This window comes from Polypterus senegalus, chromosome 3 (assembly GCF_016835505.1).
Source record: "Polypterus senegalus isolate Bchr_013 chromosome 3, ASM1683550v1, whole genome shotgun sequence".
NCBI classification, from domain to species: domain Eukaryota; kingdom Metazoa; phylum Chordata; class Cladistia; order Polypteriformes; family Polypteridae; genus Polypterus; species Polypterus senegalus.
Window position 1 is genome coordinate 105,349,158 of NC_053156.1, and position 21,719 is coordinate 105,370,876.

Here is a 21,719-nt window from a genome sequence, read left to right on the forward strand (position 1 = left end):
GGTTATGCTGCCACCTAGTGGCAGACACTATAAAACAGGCAAGTCCTGTGGTCAGTCACTTGTTACTTGCAGTTCAAATAAAACAGCTCCAAACTGGCTTGTGGAAACTGAATCTTTATGGCTTATATGCACAAACATGCAATACATGTGATTTATGCAAACATATGTTTCTGTTTACTCATGACATACTGCCAGGGTCACTGCTGAAATCATTTGATCCTTAAAATGTGTTTGCTTTCTGTCATGGAAAATAAATTTGAGGTTAGACACATACCTGTAAATATCGTTTTAACATTAAATTAAGTTTCATCAGCTTAGAAATGTAAATACAGCACATGAGAATTTCTCAGCTTTAAGGTTTGTCTGATTGATTGGTAATAAAATAGAATTTCATATATTAGTGTATATATTTGTATAGAAAGAAATGAATAAGGTGAACCTTGAAGTTGGATGTTTTACTGTTCAGGCTTGTACTGCAGTCAATGTGTTATTACGGATCCCTCAATTACATTTGAAATGTAAAACAGAAATGAGTAAATGCCATTCTTCTAACTTTGACAAATGCATTCCTTAACAAATGCAAATGCCAAAGTGTTATTCCATGCCTTTACTACCTCACTTGTAATCCCTTGCTCTGTGGACTTGCTAACATCAACCTCAATATAATTTAGCAAGTTCAGCTGTCAGACTCATAACACACAAGACCCTGCCTACTGTACTATTATTTTCATTAACTCTTTTCAAAGGTCAAAACTACATCAAATGATACAGTTACTGACTTAATGGTCTTAATTAACTTTGTAATTTTGCTGGATCTCCATCTTTCTTCAATGATATGCTCTATCCCATTGTCTTTGCTCATTTGATTCCAGCAATGCATTAGTTACTAAAAGAACTAGAATATGTTCAATAGGTAATTGTACTTTTTAGTAACTTGTGTAAACAATTCTTCCCCTCTATTCATACAGCAGAAACCATTAACACTTTCAGGTTTGTCTTAATATGTGCTATTTAGTAAGCTATATATTTAAAACTTCAAATTTATTTTAGGAACTACCTTTCCTATTGGGTTGATTTTGTGATTTATTTTTCATTTTGACCTTATTTGGAGCAGTGTATTTTATTTACTGTTTTATTTATGTGACATTTCCAGGATGCGTTATGTGACCTTGATGATCACTTTAATGATGATGTCATTATATATTATTATATCCAGTAGGGGGTGTTAGCTCCCTTATTGGAATGAGATATTTTGTAATTGCGGCATGTTACATAACCCAAATCTTTATAGATACATTAGTGATACGGCAGTAAGAAATCACATAGGAGAAATAACTTAGCTTTCTTTAATGATGGCTTACGCTGCATAACAGATGAAGGAAGCCAATGGCAAGAACCCAGTTCGACATTGGAGGCCCGATGTGTAGAGTCTACCATTTTATATTCTCCAGATCGGATGACGGTATCTCCCATCTGTCCGTTGGCTTCAAAGGTGTACCGGGCAATGTTCCAAGGCTTTATACTCTTTCTTCATGTGCAGGCCCCCACTTAGGTGAATCATGCCATTCCAAACAAGGCAAATAGGATACAATTTCATGCTGAGTTTGGCACACAGAAATAGCACACAATGGTCATCAGTCTGACTGGCCATTTCTCAGTTGTCCCTAACTTGTCTTGTCTTAAAATGCTTGCCTAGCCATTCTTATATCGTGAACTCCTGTGTGCTATATCTGGCTCTGCGTTTACTATGCACATGAGTAGAAAAAGACAGATTTATAAAATATATCTGCACAGAGCACAGTGACATATTAAACTTATACACTTATTACAATTATACACTACAGTATATACTGTATGTTATTCATTGATGGATGCACAATGTCTTGTTTCTTCAATTAAGTTACCCTATTTTTCAAGTAAGCCCTAGTGTTAAGCTTGTCTTCTCATTCCTGGCTTTTGTTTCGCCTTCAACTCGTGATTAATAACTTGTCGTTTTAATTTTTTTGATGTTTAAAAGCCTGATGTCTCAGTTTTGACCATTTGTTTTCTGGCTAAGAAATCACCTCCTGGTCTTTTTTGTTACTCGCAGTAATCTCTAAGGCACACAACATTTCTCAAAACAAATGGAACAACGTAATGTTATCAGCATAGTCACATAGTGTTGGTGGTTGTTTATCCTCAATATAAAAATAGACCTGTTAGAATGATGGGATCATTGGTGTTTCCAATCATTTAAGAAAAGTGAGATTCCTTTCTTTTACCATTCCTTTTTGTTGGGTAAACATTTTCTGAAAGCACTAACAGAAATAACAGCACTTGTAGCATGACCTCACACTACCTGACCTTCCGTTAAAAAAACTGAGATATCTGGCTGTACCATGATACATCAACTGATAAATCATGGCAGACTGTGCCAAATCAGATAGGAATGCTAATCTGGATGCACCTAAAAATAAGCATGTTAATGGTAAAAATTGTATATTTAACAAGTATGTAAGCCAAAATCAGAAGCCTGGATGTCATACACAAAGAAGGCCAAAATGAGCACAAAACAACAAGCAGAATCCAAAGGCACGCAGGAAGATAAAAAATCAGAAATTCAGACCCAAAGTCATCAGATCAAACTTGGTAAAAGAAAAACAAAACACAAGAGGAACACAAGTCTGCTAAGACTGTTGCCCCGCAACCAAGCTTGAGATAAGCAGTGGAAAATGAATCAAAGAATGAATGAAGAGGAATACAAGGTTAAGAGGTTAGGAAATGGCTGATAAAAGCCAAGAGTGCAAATGCCAGAGCAAAGGCACTATCCTAGCCTCTCCTTTTATTTCCCCAGCAACTGCATCATGTGACTGCTGTCCAATAAATGTTGCCAAGCAATAGACCAGTATAAAATGAGTTGACAGCAAAAAGCAAGAAAACAGAAAGGCTAGAGGTGGAGCTCAGATCATTCTTTAAACATTTCTTATTTGCACTTGGTGTAAGTGCCTGTGCTTCTAAATAAGCACCTTTTATTTTTATAGATCTAACTATTAATAGTTTTTAAGTTTACTTTTTCCATTTGATTTGTTTTATTTACTGCACTGTACATTTGTCCCCATTTGAGGTTAGTTAAAAATGCTGGTGCTAAAGCTATCTGTGCAGAGTCAGTGTGAAACAAGCTATTGTGAGGCTGATAAAGGCACTATTTTAAAGCTCCTCTTTCCTTAACCTAGTGTTTAGGGAGCATTAGAAATTATAGAACACTGTGTGCTTTCTAGTCTTCTTGTCACTAACAAGACCTTAGGGATGCAGCAGCATGCTTTTCAAACAAATGTACTTATTTCTTTGCAATAAATTTATTTATTTATTATTTATTTATTTGTGTGCCAAATGAGCTTTGATACCCATGTCTTCACTTGTTTTGTAAAGGTAATTACAACACAGACATGCACATTTTCATTGAAGTTTTTTTTTAAAAGCCTTCAGTACTAGGGTGTTGTACTGTGTTAGCCATAATGGTTACAATGAGAATTCAAGCAAAATGACACCTTTTATTGGGTAATTAAAAATATTACAATATGCAAGCTTTCGAGGCAGCTCAGGCCCTTTGAGCTGCTTAGGAGCTTGCATATTGTAATATTTTTAATTAGCCAATAAAATGCGTCATTTTGCTTGACTTCTCATTTAAAAAGCCTCGGAAACTTTACAGGTCAATAAGATAAGTTTCTTACAGGAACAGACATTGAGTCATGCAAATTGCAATACAAGCACAGATACAATGATGCAATAATAGCACATCAATTTGTCTGCTTACAACATCAGGTTTTGCTAAGGAGATTGTTAATCCTGTAATTAAAGTCTCTAGTGCTTTTTACTGTAAAGGACATGCACCCTGTCTAGGGTCTGTTCCTGCCTTGCACCCTTTGCCGGCTGGGCTAGGCTCCAGAAGCCCCCAAGACCCTGCTCAAGATTAAGTTGGTTAGACAATGACTAATGACTGACTGAATAATATTTCTTTAAATAAACTGTCAATGTACAACTGAGGTAGGCTTGCTTACTTCCGGTCGTAAAATTAAAGGAAAAAAAGTTAAGTAATTTGCAAATTAAAGTAAAAAACTGGATGTTTTTCAGCCTCCATGATGAATGTTTTTTTTCAGTAAAGTTTATCATTGCCACATTAACTCACTGGAAAGATAAATAAGTAATTGACACTTAATATACCTGATACTTTAAAATGAATACAAGCATACATAACACAAAGCACACAGAAATAGCACCTACAGTAGGTGAGGACCGTCACTATACAGTATTTCCGTTCACAAGATTTCCAATACTTTAAGCTCAAACCATAAATTAGACAAGAATACATTCAAAATCAGCATACAATACAACTTCCCCTGAGTCCAGGTGAATTCTATGCACTAGTCAATATTGGGACAGTTTCCAGTTTTGCGCATTGTCACCCCACACCTGTAGCAAAAAATGTTTTTTGTGGATCTGGTAGATAGACTCTTTCTTTCTCAGGACCCCATCTCTTTGCCATAAGAGATATGACTTCTTTTTACTTCTGTGATGTGCTCCTTTTTTTTCTTTCCCGCTGTCCATCATTCTATGGTGTTGACTGATAAACTCAATTGGCTCCTTCATTGTCTTCCATGAGTGTGCCTGGATAGATCTGTTAGGAGAACTGGTGGGAGAATGCAACTGATAATCCATATCCATCATTTACATGATCTGGTCTGTCCTATTTTCCATGGGTCTTAGCCCCTTAACCACTCAAAAATCAAAGGTGTTAGCCCTGATTAGTTTTAATGGGTCAACCAATGAGACCCGACACTTATAGGCACGTATACTCAAGTCCCACCATACTGGCTAAGGATCTCTTTCTTGTGGACATGATAATCCTCACTTTGTTGTTCATTGAGACATATTCTTAGTTCCTTTTCTGTGAAAAAAGAGTAAGTAGGCGATCCCAGTGCTGTTGAGGCTTCTACACTGGGTGGCCAAACGTTCACAAAAGTATAACTCAAAATTTTCTTTTGAGTGCATTGGGATTAATATCCTGGCATGTTACCTCTCTTTAACATTTCAGTTATTCATCTTCCCCACTTCATACCTCCTTTCTGTACCAACACTGTTGGATAATTTACATCTTATAGCTGCAGTTGCCACATCTGCTTTACATTTGCAGTGTCTCCAGGACTGTTTGAATGTTTGGCAGATCTGACCTTTTTGGGAGAATCCTGCCAACTGCACTATTGTTAAGAAACAACAAGTAAGAGGTAGAAGGTTTGTAGCAACCATAGTCAAGCCCATTAACAACCATTGATAGACTTGGTGTCCACAACTGATGACATCTTGAAGATGCAAATGGATTTTAAACTATCTGGCTGAGACAGGTAGGGCTAGAGATGAGAGTGGAGACACACTCACTGAAAAACAGGTAAGTGGCTCAAATAATTCCATGGTGTACCCATAAAAGATGCACTACACTAACGAGTGTAACAATATACAAGCAGCAATATACTTACTTACAGGTATGGTGCCAAGGTCTGCCTGGATCCTTTCTTTCACATTCTGTATCCATCTTACCCCACCAATTGACTCAATCTGACATTTTTCTGGAGCAACAAAGAGAGTAGACTGTCCACATAAACTGTACTTTGTTCCATTTGGAAAACCCCTTATGTTAGCTCAAATATATGAATCCACTTAAAACTTGTACTTTGCATAGCTGGACTGATTTGAAAGGTGTTTCCATGACCTCCAACTCCAATGGTAGCTCAAGAATGTCTTCTTAGTCGGTTGACATATGCTATCTGTCGTCTTAATAAAAAGAAATATTTCAAATAAAATATTTCTCACCTTGCACCCAACTAGTGGGGATTGAAACCCAAAATACTTTTTGAGAATTTTAATTTACTCTTCTGCACCTTTGTTATTGAATAATTTCAATTAAAAAAACAGCTTAAGGGCAAGTCGTTGCCCTTGTGTCACAGTGCTCGGTTGTGAATTTCATGTATACACTCAGTTCAATTAAATGTGATTTATTTATTAAAAACAAGACAAAATATGGCACAATTATCTCATACATTTCCCCTTTCTTAATGTTTGATTAATGTCTACACTTCAGTTCACAATTGTTTTGGAATGATGTCCACTGAGGAAATGTTAGAAGAGATTTAATTTTCCTGAATAGTTCTAAATATTTGATCTTACAAGGCTGCATCTGAAAATAAAAGTGCACAATAGTAGAATCAAGCATTGGTGGCACAATAATGCAGTTGGTATTGCAATTACTTTATTGACCCAATGTCCTTGTGTCCTGGGTTTGATTTCCATGCCTGCTCATTGTTCATGTGGAGTTTACACATTCTCCCTCTATCTGCATGGACTCTCTTTTCACATTCCCAAAGACATGCTGGTTAGGATAATTACAAAATTGTCTCAGCGGGTGTGTATGAGTGGGCTCTGCATAGGACAGGTGCCCTGATTTCTGTCTTGCACACAGTGCTGCTGGAATATCATCTGGCCCTGCATACTTCTGAATAGGATTAAGAAAGTTTAAAAATGAAAAACACTATTCTGGATTGCTGTAAGCAAAATAAAGTTTGCTCTGAAGTAATACAAGTAACATTATAGTGAAGGCATTGAAAAAAATTGTACTTTTTAATATGAATTTAAGAAGAGTGATACTATCGTGTAATGCATTCATTGGGTTCTGAAGTGTTTAAAAGTGACATTGAGAGAAGAATCACTCTATTGGTTAGGTGTAAAATTGGACATTATTATATTATTCCTAATATAGGAGCCTTTGATTTTGCTTTTGTTAACTCTGCTGACATCTATATATTTGTTGTTGTTGATTTAAGAATAAATGTATGACTTTGCTTATATGTATTTATTATGAATTGAAGACTTTTCAGTGCAACATTATCGTATATAGTGTACTTTAGAAGGTATTTTATACTGAAAGTGTTGGGGCGCCAGATGGTGAAACACCATATAATTGAAGATTCCAACAAAAAAGAGGTTGCAAAAATAAAAGAGTAACAGCCAGGCTGCAAGGTAATGTCTTCTCAGACGTGGGTCTTTTGATCAATGTCTTCTGGTGTTGGCATTCTATATAAGTTAGAAGAAGATGGCCCAATTGGGCGGAAATGAAAGTGACATAACAGCTCCTTGCACTGTGAATCTGCGGCTCTGAGGAGGAAAAGAAAGGCGAGGCAGTAAATGACAGTGCCAACCCTGGACTTGGGGTGGAATTACTGTTTAGTAAGCCAGAAGCTGTCCCGCATTTGTGTGTGTGACAATATACAGTCATTAAATAATAATAACAATTTAATGCTGTAAACGTGTTAAATGCTGTAGATAACAGTAACAATTTAATATCCCATCTCCTTTTTAACGACTACAGTTACTTTTAGTTGGGAATATTTAATTATCAAGACTTTTAACCTTTTCTTTAAAGAGTTGATCTTTAGGAAACATTCACTGATACTTAATAATGAGCCAATTAATGATTTATAATTAATTTAACAAATCTTTGGGAGCTGGGGTGGTGGCCACATAGGAGTACCCAAAAAAAAAATGCATATTTAGTGACAACTCCATTTAGCTAGTGACTGGACCAAGACTCAGAACCATGAACATGGAGCTATAAGGAAGCAGGGCTGTCTCATGTGCCCTTAAAATGGTAATAATAGTCAAAATAGAACTTGCGTGAAAATTATGTATATCTTGGAATAAATAAGTGATTATTTCTCTTATTTGACTTAAGATATCTCCTTGATCTCCAGATTGCAAAGTCTTCTTTTGAGCTGCAGCTGTTCTGCCCTGAAAGAAATGCACTTTTATGTTTATTGGGAACTAGTTCAAAGACATGATCTCATTTAATAAAGCCTTAGGTGGTACTTTCAACTTACAATAGTAAAGGATCTCAGACACTTCTAAGAAAGACCTAATAAATACAATAAAATGCTCTTTCTTATGCCACAAACCTCAATAGCACTTATCCTTCATGACAGATTTAATAACAATGGGTTTTAAGGGATTAGGCTAGAAACACTGATGTGATAAAAGATAAATTATATATAAGAATGATCAGAAATTTTTCTCTCTGCTAAGCAAGATCTTGAGAAGAAGAACTCAAAGCAAGGTACCTTATATAAAAATGCAAATGTATCTCATCTTTCTGCAAGCCATTTGTAACCATCGAAATTATATCTTTTTTTTTTAAATATCCTAGTATGAATGCTAGTACATCATTACCTAAATTGCTGTGTGCCATATGTTAACAGATGTTTTATTTTGTTGTTATTAAAAGATATTTAATTTTACTGAGATGTGAAACAGTAAATTACTGTGAATAGTTTGTTTCTCTCCAGAGGCTACATACTTAAAATATGAGTAAACTAAAATTAATCGTGTGCACGATTTTATATTCACTATCAAATAAATTGCATTGTATCTCTAGATACCTTCATCTCAGCCTCTCATTTCAATTAATACATGAATATTTTCACATGTATAGACTGCAACTTCTCAATTTGCCAGGTGTGACTATGAGTGAAGTGGTACGTATAACCTTGAACTGTGATAGACCACCACTGAATGCCCCATAACCCAGAATTAGGTTAAACTGTTTGAAGTTGTTATGTTATGTTTACTTCAACTTCATCTTCAACTTCAACTTTATCGTGTAGTTTATGTTGTGAGTGGGTTGTGTCCTTAATGATGTTATGGGCACTCCTGAGAACTCTGGTGTTATAGATGTCCTCTAGTGCAGTTAGTGCTGTTCCAGTGATATTTTGCATTGATTTTACCACCCACTGTAGAGCCTTGCAGTCCCATGCTGTACTGTTCCCAAACCAGATTGTGATGGAGTAGGTGAGAAAGAGATTACTATCCTGACACCACTTCACAAGGCCAGCCACCTCCCTCCTGTATGCTTGCTCGTCTCCCACAGAAATCAATCCAATGACAGTGGTATCATTCACAAATTTAATGATACTGGTGATATGCTGGAAAGCGACACAGTCGTGGGTAAAGAGCGTGTACAGGATGGGACTCAAAACACATCCTTGCGTGGTTCCTGTATTTATGACTATTGTTTTGAAAATGTTGTTCCACAGCAAGACTGACTGGGGTCTGCCTGTTAAAAAGTCCATGACCCAGTTGCAGTGAGCAGGTGGCCCACATAGAATGGAGAGCTTGTTGGTGGGCTTAGCTGGTATCACAGTGTTAACAGCCAAACTATAATCAATAAACAGCAATTGGGCATAGCAGTCCTTATTCTCTAGGTGTGTAAGAACTGCATGCAGTACTCTGTTGTGTCCCCTGTTGACCTGTTTGGTCTATATGTAAACTGCTGGGGGTCCATTGTGTCGGGTATGAATGTTTGAATGTGGCTCATAATGATTCTCTCAAAGCAATTCCTCACTATAGGAGTCAATGCAATGGGCCGGTAATCAGCTTTCCTTCAGACAGTTTAATAACATGTCTAACAACCTGGGCCATCATGTAGAAGCAGTGAGAAAGAAAACCTGATACATCTTACAAGAAATACATGAGGAGGAGTCAATTTAAAGTTAGATAATGGAATGAATCTTAACAAAACTAATAATGCCATTTCTCAATGTAGTCTCTACCCTTCTCAATGCACTTGCGCCACCTGCCTGGATTCTAGCAGAATAACATTTTTGTCTTGTCCTCGCAACCACTCATGCACCCAAGTTAATGTCGAACACTACATGCTGAGGGGTACTACAGTCACTAGTGCAAGTTACTGTGACTTGCTGGAGACCAATGTGAAGGCTGCTATTCGATCCAAGCGGCGGGGACTGCTGTCACATGGAGTTGTTTTGCTGCAAGACAATGCGCGACCACACACTGCTAAGAACACCAAGGCTTGTCTGGAGAAATTGAAGTTTGAGGTATTGCCACACCCTCCTTATTCACCAGATTTGGCGCCGTGTGATTTCCACTTTTCTGGACCGCTAAAAAAACATCAGGGTGGTTGTCGATTCAAGACAGGTGATGACGCGAAGAAAGCGGTGCACGAGTGATTGCAAGGACAAGACAAATTATTTTTTATTCTGCTGTAATTCCAGGCACTTCCAAGCAGGTGGCGCAAGTGCATTGTGAATGGTGGAGACTACATTGACAAATGACATTATCAGTTTTGTTAAGGTTCATTCCATTTTTTTAATAAATCCCATTTTCTAACTTTAGCTTGACTCCTCCTCGTAAAACTATATACAGCACGCATAGCAAGTGCTAATGTACATTTTATTTTTTTAATATTAGAATAATATTTACAAAAGATAATTATTACATGAACATTTAAAATGCTTTATTAATTTAATTCCATTTACTCACAGTAATTTTACTTTCAGGTTGGCACAATGGACTGGGTACGAGCAGAAATAACACATAACCTCTGTGAGGTTCTTTTCAAGGTTCATAAGGTAAGAGGAACTCTAAGTGGCTTGTCTGCTATATGGTGAGGTCAGTTGAATTCGCAGACTCTTTTTGATTTTAGCTTACAAGGAAATGAAATATTAAATATGACTTGTTTTTTTTTAAACTTCTCATGATGTAGCAGATAATATGTTAACTGAAGGACTTTTGAATTCTGATTTTTTAGTTTTCACAAGTGTCACCTCTTTGCTAACTATCAAAAATGTAATATAAGTTGTAGCACCACAAAGGGGCGTACCAGCCTCCCTATCCGACACAGACAAACACAGGAGGCACAAATACGAGCACACAGGACTTTATTGTTCTTTTTCTCCCTTGTGGGAAACATCTTCCCCGTCTCCCACAAGTCTGGCACAGTCCCACCAGCACGATATAGCATACTTCCAGGTCTGGTGGAAATGCTGTGCTCCAGAGCTCAGTGTCTGCTTCAGCACCCCCTAGCAGCGCCCACGGACTCCAACAGGGCTGTATCAATTTCCAGCTCCCATGGAACCCTGAGGGAGTCCGAGGCACCACTGTCATCCAGGGCGGCTGTCACCTAGTGTTCCGGTGGAGGTAACACTCTGGCCGCGCTTGCTCCCCCAGTCCTCCCAGCGTGGAAGCGTCCACCACACTGTGTATTCACCAGCCACTTAACTAGGTAGACCTAGCTAGTACTGGATTGGACCCCCTTTTGCCTTCAGAACTGCTGTAACTCTTCATGGCATAGATTCAACAACGTGATGGAAATATTCCTCAGGGATTTGACATTGTTTGCTGCACATGCATGATGTGAATCTCCTGCTCTTTCACGTCCCAGAGGAGCTCTGTTGGATTGAGAGCAAGTGAATGAAGAGGCAATTTGAGTACACTGAACTCAACGTCATGTTCAAGAAACTATTTTAATTTGAGATTTGTGAAATGGCACATTATCCTGCTGGAAGTAGGCATCAGCAGATGGATACACTGTGGTCATAAAGAGATGGACATGGTCAGCAGCAATACTCAGGTAGACGGTGGCATTTACATGATGCTCAGTTGGTACAAAGGGTCCGAAAGTGTGCCAAGAAAATATCCCCCAAACCATTACACCACCACCATCAGCCTGAACTGTTGATACAAGGCAGGAAGGATACACGCTTTCATGTTGTTGACACCTATATCTGACCCTACCAGGCAATCTTTTTCCAATTTGGTGAGGTCTCCTGCTGCTGTAGTCCATCTGCTTCAGAGTTTGATGTGTCGTGCATTCAGGGATACTCTTCTACATACCTTGGTTGTGACAAGTGGTTATTTAAATTAGTGTTGCCTTTCTATCAGATCAGTCTGAACACTGCCCAGAGACCTGCCACTCACTCAATATTTTCCCTTTTTTGGACCATTCTCTGTAAACCCTAAAGGTGGTGGTGCATGAAAAGCCCAGTAGATCAGCAGTTTCTGAAATACTCAGCTCCTCTGGCACAAAGAACCATGCCGCATTCAAAGTCACTTAAATCACCTTTCTTCCTCATTCTGATGATTGGTATGAAATTCAGCTAGTCGTCTTGACAATGTCTACATGCCTAAATTCTTTGAGTTTCTGCTATGTGAACGGATGATTAAATATTTGTGTTTATAAAGCAGTTGAACAGGTATACCTAATAAAGTGAGCAGTGAGTGTAAATGTACAGCATTTTTAAGCCAAGACTAAAAAAATGTAGATTACGGAGATTTTGTTGATGTATCACATGGTTTGTGGGGATATAATAATAAATGGGTGCACAAAGAAAATGTAGGGAGTTATAACTCAGATATTTCTACTTTCCAAGTTCCAGCCATAGTGTAAATGTAATTCTGCATAAAAAAAAAAACACTAAAATACTTTTGACAGGTCATACTTTTCTATTTTCCATATTTGATTACTGTACAATACCTTTATGGTTTGTAGTATTGTCCATACTACCCATAAGGGTATTATACTGTAATTATTGTTTTATTTTAATTGTGCACTCCAGCATTATATGCAATGCATAGTTATTCAAACACAAAAAATTATTACCTGTCTTGGTTCAATGTATTTTATCCAGTAAGCCTTTGACTATAAGATGTTCTGCCTTAATATTTTAAGCATGATTTTTTCTTCATTCCTCTCTCTTTCTCTCACTCCACATCTATATAGATCTTTGTTGCTTTTCCCACTTTGTTATTCACACTGCCTTGAAAGTGTATTTTACATAATGACTTAGATGTGGTTTTTGAGTGGACAATTTGGACTTCCTCTGTTATGACTGCCTGATCTTTATTTCTGGAAAAGCAATTTAGTTTTGAATGCCAACCCTTGCAACTTCTAAACATGTCAAATCAAACTTTTGGGGTTGTCAGGAGCTGAAGCCAATTCCACAGCACTGGTCTCAAGACAGAATCCAACTCTGAATGAATGGGTGCAATTGCTGCCCCGTTTAATTCTTTCTCATTTATACTGAACTGAAAACCACATTTCCAATGTTATCTAATGTCTTTCCCATATTACAACTATTTATTTACTTATGATCTTTTCATTATTTAAGATAACATGAAAGTGAATAATATCTTCTTTTACTTGTCAATTCACCCCTCCCAATTGACTTTAGATATACTATTATATTTGGAATTTTCATGAGAATAACAAATTCAGTCTTACATTATAAATGTTTTTTCTTTTAGCTCTGGATCACAGAAGACTGCTGGCTGCAAGCAAACCTTTATTTAGGTCTTCAGCAGAATTGTAAACTGCAAGACCATAGACCGTACTGCTTCAGTGTGATGGCTGGACAAGGAAAAAGCCATTACTTTAGTGTTGAGCTGGGTAGCGATCTAGCAGTGTGGGAAAAATCATTTCAAAAAGCAATTTTTATGGAAGTTCAAAGAACTGGGGTGAGTACCCAAAATTCATAGTTTTAATGATTGTGCTAGATGAAAGTATGAATAAATGGATATAGTTCCATTAGGAACATTGTTCCACATGTTCAAGATGTTCTAAATCAGTTATGTTAAAACAAAATAGTAAGAAAAACACAAAGAGTGGAATAACTTAAAGAACTACCTTATGGAAAAGATTTACACACCCATCCACTACATTTGATTTGGGTCAAAACATCACTTTTTCCCCCCAAGTTCCACTGTCAACTATTTACACATTTTCCTTCCGATCAAGTTACTCTTTTTAAGTATTAAGCTTCAAGAAAAAATAGAAGTGAAAATAAGAAACTCTAATATTTTGAGAAAGACTTTAATGTATTTAAGTCTGATAGGGGTCTGAGGGCTCTTATGTGAAGTTTAATATCACATAATGCTTTTTGTTTTTTTGGTGTTTAATTTATCATGTTCCTGACCTTGAGTTTGGTTCTGCCTCTGATTAGATGCCTTGGGTTTGCTGCAGTTTGATTCTGACCTATTTCAAATTTTGTCCATGATTTTGCTTAGTGCTGTAACTCTGCCACTCAATTATAAAGCAGAGGAATAGCAGACAATAAGGAGAAAAATCATTCCTCTAATAATCATTTATTTTTTCACCTCAAATGTTCCTTTAATCAGGCAGCCTGATCTTCTCAAAATAAGTCCTCTCATTAAAGGCCAACCAGACTTTAATCAGAAGTAGCTTACTAAAATATAAATAATATATAATAGTAAGCAATCAATTAAAATTCTGCTCTTATTACTTACTAACAGACATGGAGATAAAGTCAGGTATAACTCATCTCATATGCAACTGCAGTAAACTGTTTTCCAGTTTCTAGGAGTTTTCAGTGGCCTTTTGACTGTTTCACATTATAACGTACAACAATAAAGAATAGTTATGTATTTTTTGGGATTATTTTACTATGATCAACTTGTGCATAGTGTATAATGCCAACATAAAAATCTCAATTTTACAGATTTTTCCAAATGTAATGGTGTATAATAAATTGTTTCACAATGGATAAATGAAAGATTGAAAGTGAATGATACCACCAATGCTAACCCCCCAGGGGTCAAAATTTGGAAGAAGCATCAGTGGCAGGAATTATAGAATTTATTCTTTAGGAATACACCTCTATCAGGTTTGCATGTCTTGTCTATTTTTTTTGCAAAACTTCCAAATTTCAATAAGATCATTGTTGTCTCATTTGTGCACAATTGCATGAAAACAGTAACAAAACATGGAACGCTGCATGACTGTCCCAAATGACTATGAGTAGATGCCTCTCATGATTTTTGCAGTAAACAGACATTGGTGATGCCAGCAGATCTGTACATTCATTGTTTACTGAAACGGACAATATCCAAGAACAAAACATTTGTCTCTTAAAAAGCATTGGATATAAACAAAATAAAAAACAGATCCCTATACTATATACAGTATTTCTTAAAGCTTCCATTCAATTCAAACTATTTTGCTTTTGCTTTGAACACTGTCAATTCAGATCAGATCCGTTGCTCTTTCTGGATGGTTGCAGTGTTTTGTCTTCATCCTGGGGCTTTTGCATTTCTTTGCCACACTTTAAGATTCCTCAGCTACACAGCAGCTGACATTAGCAGCTATTTTGTTTCTATGATACCCTAAAATTAGTGCATTCTGTTTATTCTCAGCTTGTTTTTTGGTTATTTCCTCTTGTATTCTGTCCTCTTTGGTTCTCTTCTTGTACTACCACCTATCCCAACTCATCCATGTTTCTTTTCAGTGGCTGTTTGCTTTCCAGTGCACAAGAAAATAAGGTCATCCATGAGCATTATGTGCCTGTGTGTTTGTCTGTGGCCTTCCCACCATCTACCTTGTGTGTGTTTTCCTGCCCAGCTGCTACCTGTCATAGGTGAATAGCTGTGTATGTGTGCAGTTGCCAATCTGACCTCACAGTGGCTTCCTTGGTTCCTGTGAGTTTGGTTTTGAAAATGGCAAGTCCCTATGAAAGTTTCCAGCTTTCTCCATTTTTAAGATATTCTGACATGTGACATCACAAATGCCATTTTCCATAAAAGCACATGTTGAGAAAAGACTTTTAAATACTCAGAAAGGATAAGGTGGTTCTTAAAGTTTGGTTGAAAGATCCATTACAACAAAAAGATTTGTTTTGATTTGCTGCCTCTGATACCCTAATATTAAGAAAATGGATTGTGTGTTTTGTATATAGTAATGGGAGCTAAACATGGGTTTCAATGGAACAAACTCCTACTGTGACATTAAAAAATAGAGGTCTTCTGTGTTAAGGGAAGGCTATAAATCAATGTCATTCCTCCCAAATTATTTATCATATTTAGAAGAATACTTGTGACATCTTTGATGTGATGTCAAAAATGTAAATGTCTATGCATGTGTCAGATTTTAAACAAAAGGAACTATTTGGAGAGAAGACCAGCAGGATTACATTTGATGAGGCTGTAATTCAAAATGAAAATGTAGAGGTAACTTTTGATTGTGTCAGAAGATGTGAATCAAAACAAAAATGTTTGGGTTAGGGGTTGTTATTGCCATTGTGTGTGTCAGTCACAGAAACTAACCCAAATTCCTAACACTACCAGATAAGGCAACTAACAAGATATGAAATGTGTTGTGCCCACTTCAAGAAATGGCCACTCAAAGGAATTTAAAAGTTGGTCACTTTTTTAACAACGTCACTTCCAATATAGACAGAAGTTCGGTCTGCCTTCTGCTTCTGTAGTCCATGACAGGATCCTTGGTTTTACTAACATTAATGATGAGCTTGTTGTCTTGCCTTCATTGAGTTAGCAGGTGGTCCTCATCTCTTTAAGACATCTCATATTTTTGATTATCAGCCCAATGATGGCAAACTTAATGAAGGAGTTGGAGCTGTGTTTTGCCACACAGTCTGATGTGAAAAAGGAGTACAGAATGGGGCTAAGCATACTACTCTGTGGAGTGCCTGTGTTGAGGGTCAGTATAGAGGATGTTCATCTGTCATCCTGCACATGCTGTGGTCTGGTGGCGTGGCAGAAATCAACATCTTAATTAAAGTGTGAAACTTATACTCTACTGGGACACGTTTGATAAAACCTTTTTGAGTCAGTAATCAGGAGAAAGCTTGTCCATCTTTGTCCTTTATTACTCTTGCAGCACCTTGATGAAGCGGGAGCACCCATCACAGCAGTCTGTTATAGCATGGTCAGAATGATCAAAATGTTAAGGGTATAGGTCTATTTTGTAAGCAATACAATTGACATAACAGTGTTAATCAATGCATATATTTGCTCTGGTTGGTTTGTTGGTCTACACCCAAATGACTTATTAAAAACAAAAGTCTACTTCATTATACTGTATTGTTGTTGTTCTCGTATCCTTTGGGTTGAGCCACTACCCTTGAAATTTCTGTATATGTAACAACTGTCCAGTCTTGTTTTTACAGAATATCTCCTGATATCTCAGTCATCTTTTTAGTTAATTTTGTGTATTACATCAACTTTCCTCCTAGTACATTTGTTTAATCACTTCAATAACTTTCTTTATGCCATTTTCAAACAAATGCTTATGTGTTTCAATGTGCACTGCAAACCAAAATATTTAACTACTGGTACCTCTACATTATTAGATGATTTGCACAACAATGACCAGAGATTGAATCCTTATACAAATAACCATATTTGCATCCTCATGTTCACACCCATAAAGTCGCCCTGTTTTACATCCAGCTGTGGTCTATACTAAGCTGTTCCATTAAAAGCAGTTATCTTGCTGAAAGTAGGTGTCAATTCTCCCTTCTTAAGACATCAGCTCTACTCTCATTAATGCAAGCCACTGGCTCATGCATTTAAATTGCAAGGGTTGTACGTAATTCTGCCACCAGCTGGGTTCTTCGGTTTGTATCTGAGCTTTCCAGTTTCACAAACGGCACACTCACCCCTCTATGCATAAGACACTCCATTTCTGTTGTGCCCAATTATTACTTTGTTTGGCTATTTTTCGACTATTTAGGCCAAAGAAACCATAGTATTATTTGTCCTGTGTTGCCACCAACTATTAATATCTCTATGATCCTAAGTACTCCAATTCCTATAATCAAACCTATGTTAAACACTATCCCACAAGCTTTGTTTCCTTTATACTTTGTTGTACTAATTTTAAAAGGTTTGTACTATACCCTGCAAAACGTATCTAATTTAGCACATTCAATTTTAGCACCCAATACCAAGCAATTTGTGTCCTGATGTTATATCTAATCCTAATGCAAAGTTCATAGTACATTAATATTGACAGTTCTTTTCATCCTTCTAGATCAATTACTGATTCTCAAATAAAATATACATCCATCATGAAAAACAGTAGTTATCAAACAAATAGCACATGTTGCTTGTGTCAAGAGTCTTCTAGTTTAAACTCTTCAGCTCATACTAATTGACTTAGACATTTTGTCCTGAGTATCCGTATTCCTAAAACACTTAAATTTACTATCATTCTTCTCAGTTAACAAATTTTCATTTAATGTTAATTCCTATACTATAATCAATAACTGACTTTAACTGTTAATGCTAATGTGATGATAATCACTAATGTAATACTAAACATAATAGTCATATGTTACATTTTGATTAACAGTCCAAATTACATAAAAATATTAACTCCTAAAGGTAACTTGTATCAAAAGGCTTATTAACATCTATGCAAAAATATTTACTTTTACACATGGCTTTTATTTTAAGTGCTTGCAGATAATTAGCTTTTCCTCCAATAACTTCCATAACTCCATGGTTCAAATCTTCCTGGAAAGACATTGCTGCAGAAAAGAGAAGGAACAATTAAATTACCTGGTCAACAACTATCAAACAAGTGAATGAACTGTACGGTAAATCAGGCACAGTTAAAATTGGTTCTGGCAAAGAGCATAGAATCCTGCAGAGTAAAAGCAAGAAAATTTCTTTTCTGGTGAAAATTTAAGCAGGTCTTGGGGTCCAATAACCCTAAGCAAAGGATATCAGTATCTGGAACTCTTGATGTCATGAATGGGGCTCTGGTCTGGATGACATGAAGGATGTCCTCTACGATTCTGGAACCCATGATGATCTTTCAGGGTCACCAATACAGTTAAGCTGTCAGAAGCAGGCAGTCATGATCTCTTTAACTGACACTTGAGTAGGTTGCCCAGTAGTGAGTTGGTCCACGGCTTGATCCCCACTCTGGTTTGGTTTGTTTCCCCTTGGAGTTGGACAATTCCTTTGATTACAGACCTTTATTACAGCTCAGTCTCCGGGTTCAAATTCAAGTGTAGTTATGTCCGATGAACTAGGAAAAGCAGCTGCTACCTGCAAGTATAAAGACTTAAGAGTTTCATTCCATATTAGTCAATATTGCAATACTTCATCTGTAATTTTTGAAAGTAAATTATGGATCCAAAATAACATCTCAAGAGGTGTTAGGTCTGTTTCATTGGGTGCAACCCTTTTAAACAATAACGCTAGCAGCAAATCTAGTTTGCTTATTTCTTGGTTAATTTGTTTTTTAATGGTCAACGTGAAATCTGAAGGTGGTAAGCTTAATGTATATGTTTCCATTAGTTGTATCCATTATGTTCAAAAATAGATCCCTCAATAAAAAAAATCCTCTAGAGTTCGATCTACTTTGGCCATTGTTGTCAGCTCCACTCAATTATAAGCATATTCATCATAACAAGTAAATCATCACAATATGAAATAAAGCTGATCTCAATACAAAGTATAAACCAAGGGAAAATTGTCTCAAACTATTGCCACATAACCTTTGCTGTTAAGATCATAACTTTACAAACTAAAATAAATGATCAAACATTCCCCCCATAGAGGGAATGTGAAGTGAAAGGGAGGAGCACTGGAATCGTTAGGTAGAATGGTCCTTTCATAATATTGGCTGGCCAACCACTGACTCAGCTGTGGAATGACTAGTAAGGAGGAGGCAGCTTGATGACAGAGGTCTCCAGGACTCTGAACAAATCTGAATCGTATTATGTGATATCATTTACTCTTGCATTTTGCTCTGTACTTGTAATATTACTATTGTAGTATCGTATTGTATTGAGGATTACTGTTCTGTTCTGTGTATTGTATTGTACTGAACCCTTTTTTTTAAAACTCACTACATTCCCAACCTACCTGGAAAGGGGTCTCTCTTCGAATTGCCTTTCCTGAGATTTCTTAAATTGTTTTTCCCTACAAGGGTTTTTTTTTTCTTTTTTGGGAGTTTTTCCTTGTCTTCCTAGAGTCAAGGCTGGGGGGCTGTCAAAAGGCAGGGCCTGTTAAAGCCCATTACGGCACTTCTTGTGTGATTTTGGGCTATACACAAATAAATTGTACTGTATATATAACTCTCAGGGGCGGCAATGTGGCGCAGTGGGTGACGCTGCTGCCTTGCAGTTAGGAGACCTGGGTTCGCTTCTCGAGTCCACCCTGCGTGGAGTTTGCATGTTCTCCCCGTGTCTGCGTGGGTTTCCTCTGGATAATCATTGCAGTACTTAAAACTAAAATGCAATTTTATTTATGCTTAATAACTTCGATTTCTTTTGTCCATAACTTCTTATTAAGGCTAATTGTTCATGCACACACTTTTGTTGGCATCTTCTCTCATCTTTTCCAGAATATTGATTCTGTAGAAAAAGTAAATTCTACCTTTTTTTTTAGTTAACCTCCCTTTTTACATCATATCTTAGTATGGAACACTACCTGGACTGGAAGCCAATGCTCATTACTAGCTTCCTTGCTGTTACAGAGAATATGCATCCTTTTGAGCCTGGCCAGTACTCAAGAAGGAAGGCAGTGTGCACATTATAGTAAATCTGGAGGCTTTCATTGGAGCTAATCATATCATTTACATTTTAAATTCAAAGCATAAACATTTATGCACATTTTTATAAATTGCTTCATTTTTTCAGACAAATCCACATATTTTCACACATTGTATTTAACCAATTATATTCCCAAACCTTGCTTAATATACTCCTTTACATACAGCAAAATATACTCAGGGTGAGTTAAACTGTCCGTAACACATTTAAATTTTAAGTTTTTATTATTATTATTTAGCTTCTACTATTTAAAGCATTTACATAATCCTTGCCTCTAATGCATACATTCATTTCACTGTACACAAAAACATACAAACCTGAACCTTCATTTTCTACTGTCGAGCAGCAGTGCTAATCACTGTGCCACCATACCACACTTCCTTAAGTTACCTAAAGACTCATGTAAAGCATTTAAAACAATATCCATAACATATATTTATATATATTTTTTAGAACCTATTTATTAAGTCAGCTGACACACATACATACACACGCACACCCACTAGTATTATCTATGCTTAATACACATTCTGCATTTTCCAAAAGCATCAGAATATACACATTTTTACTCTTAAAAAAAATTGTCTCCCTTGCATTTCATAATTATCAAAAGAACATTTTTCCTTAAGACTTGATCAGGATTCATTTAGTTTTTTTTTTTATTAATTTTATTACAATCCATACAAAGCAATCAAGTTTTTACAAAAAGAAAAATTGAGTTAAGAACAGATCGATCCCCACCCCTGAGAGAGAGAGCAAGCCAAACGTGTAAAATTTAAGGCTTGTAAACATACCTAAATTAATAAATTCTCTGTGCTTTATAAACTTATTTTAAAATATTACTGATTAGATCCTGCCATGTTTTGAAAAAAGTCTGTACAGATCCTCTAACTGAGTATTTGATTTTTTCCAATTTCAAATAATATAACACATCGGTTTCCCACTGACTTAAAAGAGGAGAGTTTGGGTTCTTCCAGTTTATCAGAATAAGTCTGCGTGCCAACAGTGTAGTGAATGCAATCACAATTTGTTTGTCTTTCTCCACTTTAAACCCTCTGGAAGAACCCCAAACACAGCTGTTAATGGGTTAGGAGGGATTGTGAGTCCAAGGCTGTCTGAGAGGTAATTAAAAATTTTTGTCCAGAATAATGTTAATTTGGTGCAGGCCCAGAACATGTGACCCAGTGAGGCTGGGGCTTGGTTGCAACGTTCGCAGGTTGGATCATGCCCTGGAAACATTTTGGAGAGTTTTAGTCGAGACAGATGTGCTCGATATATAATTTTGAGTTGTATAATTGTATGCTTTGCATATGGAGCTTGAGTGAATTCTCTGCATTGCTACTTTCCACTCCTTTTCTGATATATTAATTGAGAGATCTTTTCCCAGTGTCCTCTTGGATCTTTGAAAGGAAGGGATTGTAAAATGATTTTATATATTGTAGAGACGGAGTCTAATTCCTTGAGATTGAGCAGTATTTTTTCCAGCATGGATGAGGGTGCAAGATGAGGAAAATCTGGAAG

The 21,719-nt window shown here is 36.7% G+C and overlaps 1 protein-coding gene across 3 annotated transcripts in view; it reads left to right on the top strand.

Moving 5' to 3' along the window:
* sntg2 (syntrophin, gamma 2) overlaps nt 1-21,719 on the top strand; it is a 732,424-nt gene that overhangs the window by 631,048 nt on the left and 79,657 nt on the right. For all 3 annotated transcript variants that reach the window (XM_039747723.1, XM_039747724.1, XM_039747725.1), the window contains 2 exons: nt 10,377-10,448; nt 13,123-13,332. In XM_039747723.1, coding sequence (XP_039603657.1) covers nt 10,377-10,448; nt 13,123-13,332 — 282 coding nt within the window. The remainder of the gene's footprint in view (nt 1-10,376; nt 10,449-13,122; nt 13,333-21,719) is intronic.